A 6,079-nucleotide genomic window follows, 5' to 3' on the forward strand; every position below is an offset into this window, starting at 1 on the left:
GTAATTTAGAATAATTTTCGAACTAAAGTAACTTTGAAAATGTTTGTATTAAAATTAAAAATTGTCTGCATATGCTAGTAGATACATTAAATTTCTCATAACTATATTATTAAAATAAGACAGATGGGATTGATATAACTAAATAATAACTACATAGGTATATATAATTATTATTTTTATTATAAAATAATAATAATAAAATTATACATTGATAATGGCTCACCGCACCGTGAACTTTCACCGGCGCTCATCGAGAGCTTGTTCAGTTTCTCTCTCTCTCTCTCTCTCTCGCTGAAAAGATGAGCTAACCTTCGAATTTTAACTTCTCGCTCTTTACGAGGGGATTTTAAGAATCGAGCGTTTACCATTTTTGCCAACCGCGGAATTGTGCCGCCCTCTCGTAGTAGGAAGCACATTAGCAGAAGTTCCCAACGTCCCGGACTTGGTATAAAGTACTAGTTACCTGTTAATTTAATTTACTTGGTAACTTTGGTAAATCGCCTTATTAATGATTATCATGAAAGTTAGCTTTTAAAGTAATGCTATTGGAATACTTTTAGTACAATCAATTCCTTGAGAGATATAAAACCACAACCGAAGTGTTATGGAAATGGAAACCTGGTCAGGTTCTCCAATCCCCTCTGATATCTTAGACGATTTAAGCAGGTTAATTTTTAATTAAACATCTAAATAATAAATATCAATCTGCAATTTTAATATGTATGTTTTTTATAGCCGTTTTATTATAAATGTACCTGAAGAAGAGAGGAAAGAAGTGGTCAGAATATGTTTTCAAATTGAGCTTGCTCATTGGTTTTACTTAGACTTTTATTGCTCCGAAAACCCATCATTGAAGCAATGCACAATCAAAGATTTCATTCGAATTAGTATCTTTTTTCATGCTATCCTTATTACTGTGAAAAATGATTTTCAGTTCTTAACAAAAGTATACTAGTTTTCCATCACATACCATTTTTTAAACACTACCTGGAGAATTTTGACAAAGTTTATGAGAAATGGAGAAACTACAAACAGTCAGTACCCACATATGGCGCCATTCTTCTAGACGAATCCAGGAAACACGTATGATTTGACACTGCTAAATTGGGAAATGAATTTTAAATATATTCGATATTATTTGTTATCCAGGTTTTATTAGTGCAAGGTTATTGGGCCAAAGCGAGCTGGGGCTTTCCTAAAGGAAAAGTGAACAAGGAGGAGGAACCGGATGACTGTGCTATTCGTGAAGTAAACAAACTATTCTACGTTATAAAAATTACTTCTAAGTTCCTGTTAGACCTTTGATTTCACAGATGTGCCAATCAGGTTTTTTTTGTGTATTGTGTAGATCAAACAATTCTGTAATGGTAAAAATGTTTTAGTTGATTAATTACTGAGATCAAAATCCATAAAATGTTGGAAGAGGTTAACGGTAATATTGAGTGTAGGGAGTTGTTAGCTTGCCACTACCTTCTTCGCAATTTAACCCGGCCACCTGAATTGAAGGCAATAAAAGTCACTAGATGACTTGGGCCTAGCAAAAATTGAGATTATTATTAAAATTATTTTAAACTATTAAATTAATTGCAACTTTAAAAATAATTGCTTGAGCTCCATCAAGGAAACCCTTTATCCCTAAACTTTTCTCCAGTTAGAGTAATTTTGTTACCTCAGCGTAGCATTCTGGTACTTGTTTGAGTTCTAGAAAGAGCAGTTTCCAGTCTGATAGAGAACACCTCTATTAAATGCTAAAATTAATTAAATATTGAATTTGAAATGGTTTAAACTATTTTAATCTTCAGCAGGCAGAGTACTGTATATTTTTAAATTACTTTTAATGTGATGTATTACTCAAACTAGAATGTATAAAGGCAAAGATCAAAGTGTCCTTCCCCTTTAAACTATAGCAATATGTAGTATAAATTAAAAATTAAATAAAAACACAAACATTTTGCGTAAGTGAAGTAACTAGTCGGTTTTTATTATCCATAAAAATTATTTCATTTACACAAAATGTTGTGTTTATATTTAATTTTAATTTAAAATACATGTGTAAATGGTTTTTCACCATGTTTTTAGTATATATATTATTTACACAGGTGTTGGAAGAAACTGGCTTCGATATTAGTCGACTAATTGACAAGGAAGCTTATATAGAACACACTGTCAATGAGCAGCTTATCAGGCTCTATATAATATCAAATGTTCCTAAATCAACCAAGTTCCATCCCCGAACTCGAAAGGAAATCAAAGCCATTGAATGGTTTCTCATTACAAATCTTCCTCAACACAAAAAGGATCCAACACCAAAGAACAACCTCAATCTAGGATCAAATTCATTCTTCATGGTCATTCCATTCATAAAGTAGGAGACCAATGTTATGATGAAGATTCTTACTCCGACTACTCGGAACATGGTGCTATGCAAGGGTGCTTTCTTGGTTCTATTTAATAACAGTGCGTGACGCATGCTCTGTGGCACGTTCTAATTAAAATGTGCCACAATGCATGCATTGGAGTAAAAATCTTCCTTATTAAGATATAATTTGTAAATTTATTGTATTAACATGTATTTTTGACTTTCAGGCCTTTGAAAAAATGGATCACAATAAAACAGCAGTCTCAACCACAAAAATCCACTTCGAGGGGAGCGGTTGCCGCTCGCAGTCCAGTTTCCGATAACCTACGTGTAACGCAAGAGCAATATTTAAATCAAATGTATCAGAATTTGATGAATGACATGTTGGGGAAACCATCAAATGATAATAAATCAGTCAGTCCAAAGAATGCTAGTCCAACGAAACATAATCGCAAAAATTTCAAGAAGAATGAAGATTTAAATGGTATGGTGCTATTTTGCCTTTAAAAGTTGTTAATAATTTATCTTAGATATTTAAATCCATTAAATAAATTGTTAGTACTATCATAATCTTTTTTAAAGGACTATGCTAATATTAATAATTTATTATCAATATTTTCGTAAGTAATAGACATAATTATGACACTTATTCTGTTGATGCAAATTTTTCTTATGATAGTTGGTTTTATAAATCATTATATGGTTAAGGACTGAGGACTCTGTCCGCTATTACTTGTCTTTGAAAGTATCAGGTAACAGTGCCTGAGAAATCGCTGCTGATAGTCTATTTGAATGATCAGGCAAGCCATTTTGATAATTGAAATGCATTCAACAGTAAAAATAACATTTACTTGGTGAAATAGTTATACATATTTAAATTGGAACATTTAATTGAATGTTAAAAATATCCCCTTCGTTTCTGAATTTGAGAAATTCATTTTTGATTGTATTTACTCCATCACATTAACATAGCGAAAATTATCCATACAAAGAGAGTAGGGTGTGAGAAATTTCCTATAAAGCAACTTTGTGACGACTCATTAACTGAAATCATTTAGTGTCATAATTATGTTTGTTATGTTATTTTTGATATTTACAATCAATCAACCACAGTTAAATAAAGGGCAAAAAATTGGATTTTGGTCATAATTCTGGGTCAATCTAGTTCTCAGGAAGTCCACCAGAGGCGTTGGTGGCCTACAGGGAATATATAAAATAAATATTATTATAATTTGCAGAACCTTCTGTTTCTCCGAAGAAAAGTATTAAATGTGAAAAAAGATCTGACAACGAATTCGAATTGAATTCTACTACTTGGGAAAACTTCAAATTAAACAAATCCAGAATTTTCAATGGGGTGTTCGATCACTACTAAACTTTTCACTGTTTCCCGAATTAAGTTAACAAAAAAGTATATTTTTAAATATTTCAATTTCATGTCAGATGCTGGAGATAGCTTTCATTTTAGTGAATTAAAGCTGGCGATTTCATTTATTTTAGACAGCTAATAAAGTTTTTAATTTCGTTTATATTACTTAAAAGAGTTTGTACCATTGTGTACAATACGTGAAACATTACTAGTATGTGTGTAAAATTTCACTCAGTGTCATAATTTAGTGTTTTATAATTTTAACATTGACTGTAAATTAACAAGTATTAAATTACATCTATAAATAAAAGATTTATATTGCATAATTGTGGTCCTAATATTTCTGAATTCCTATTTGTTGGAGTAAATTAGAAAGAAAACTTAAATGTAATTATTGCTCAATGCTTAACATAGGCTACTTGTTTTCTTCTGACACCCAATGTAATATCAAAAACAAATAAATGGAAAGTCTCGCGATCTGAAATCATAGATGGAAGAAATTGGAAATTGGCGCTTGTTCGTGTATGCGTAGAGTGAGTTACTCATTTTGTTGTCGGAAGAGTGATTAGAAGCAAAAATAGTACACGACAATCCCTATACAGTGGCGTAACTAAACTTACGGTCGCCCGGGGTGGAAGACATAACCTTAGCCCCCTCTCCTACAATTAATATTAATTAATTAATAATAATTTGAATGACTTCAAGTATTAATTTATTAATTGACGAATTAATTCATTATTATGGCAAATGAACTACAAATATTATTTGCTTTGGTAATAAACATTGAAATTAAACTTAAGACTTTATTGAAAGTCTCAAATACAAGGAATAAAAATCTACACGTGATAATCTGCGACCGACAATTCAAAACGCGCCCTCCGCTCTTATACGTTTGTACCTGGTGTCCTTTCACCCTCCTGGTAGATACGCTACTGCCCCTACATACCTGGGGATTGTGTGTAGAAAGTAGACTAAGATGTAGTTAAAGCTTCATAAGTTAATTGTATGCTAGAAAGAGAGGAGCGAAAATTTTACCGCTCAAAAAAGAGCGAAAAGAGAGGAGCGAAAATTTTACCGCTCAAAAAAGAGCGAAAAGAGAGGAGCGAAAATTTCACCCCTCAAAAAAAGAGCGCAAAGGGAGGAGCGAAAATTTTACCGCTCAAAAAAGAGCGAAAAGAGAGGAGCGAAAATTTCACCCCTCAAAAAAAGAGCGCAAAGGGAGGAGCGAAAATTTTACCGCTCAAAAAAGAGCGAAAAGAGAGGAGCGAAAATTTCACCCCTCAAAAAAAGAGCGCAAAGGGAGGAGCGAAAATTTTACCGCTCAAAAAAGAGCGAAAAGAGAGGAGCGAAAATTTCACCCCTCAAAAAAAGAGCGCAAAGGGAGGAGCGAAAATTTTACCGCTCAAAAAAGAGCGAAAAGAGAGGAGCGAAAAATTTTACCGCTCAATAAGATGTGAGCGTGAGCGGCTCTTTGACGAAAATGCCCAACACTGGTCAATGGTCGATTCCCATAGTCTCGTTCATAAGACACCGAAAACCAGGCCAAAGGTGGAGCTGGGCAATATAATATAACTTTTAAATGACGCTACTTACAATTGTTAGTCACTATCCTTGTTTTTAAAACGGCCAGCTATTTCACCTTTATATTATATTATAATATTCAGCTAGGCTAATACCCAAGGTACCACCCTAGGCCCAAGTCATCTACCGACTTTTTTTGGCCATTAATTCAGGTGGCCGGGTTACAATGCGTAGGAGGCTGGTGGCAAGCCCTTCATGCAAGGCGCGCCAACAACTCCCTACACTTACTATTACCGTTAATCTCAACAATTTTTATAGCAAGAGAAAACTCAATAAACCAGTGGGGATAGAACTTGCAAACTCAATAAACCAGTGGGGATAGAACTTGCAAACTCAATAAACCAGTGGGGATAGAACTTGCAAACTCAATAAACCAGTGGGGATAGAACTTGCAAACTCAATAAACCAGTGGGGATAGAACTTGCAAACTCAATAAACCAGTGGGGATAGAACTTGCAAACTCAATAAACCAGTGGGGATAGAACTTGCAAACTCAATAAACCAGTGGGGATAGAACTTGCAAACTCAATAAACCAGTGGGGATAGAACTTGCAAACTCAATAAACCAGTGGGGATAGAACTGGCAAACTCAATAAACCAGTGGGGATAGAACTTGCAAACTCAATAAACCAGTGGGGATAGAACTGGCAAACTCAATAAACCAGTGGGGATAGAACTTGCAAACTCAATAAACCAGTGGGGATAGAACTTGCAAACTCAATAAACCAGTGGGGATAGAACTTGCAAACTCAATAAACCAGTGGGGATAG

The 6,079-nt window shown here is 34.0% G+C and overlaps 1 protein-coding gene across 1 annotated transcript; it reads left to right on the top strand.

Moving 5' to 3' along the window:
- Positions 1 to 449: 449 nt before the first annotated feature.
- On the top strand, positions 450 to 3,877 carry DCP2 (decapping mRNA 2). Its single transcript, XM_090162788.1, has 7 exons — positions 450 to 666; positions 736 to 887; positions 956 to 1,083; positions 1,150 to 1,248; positions 2,100 to 2,365; positions 2,587 to 2,843; positions 3,598 to 3,877. The coding sequence occupies exons 1-7, from the start codon at positions 605 to 607 to the stop codon at positions 3,732 to 3,734; spliced, it is 1,101 nt and encodes a 366-aa protein (XP_090018914.1). The 5' UTR covers positions 450 to 604; the 3' UTR covers positions 3,735 to 3,877.
- Positions 3,878 to 6,079: the final 2,202 nt, after the last annotated feature.

Source organism: Leiobunum rupestre, chromosome 11 (genome assembly GCF_980474605.1).
Source record: "Leiobunum rupestre chromosome 11, qqLeiRupe1.1.hap1, whole genome shotgun sequence".
Taxonomy (NCBI): Eukaryota; Metazoa; Arthropoda; class Arachnida; order Opiliones; family Sclerosomatidae; genus Leiobunum; species Leiobunum rupestre.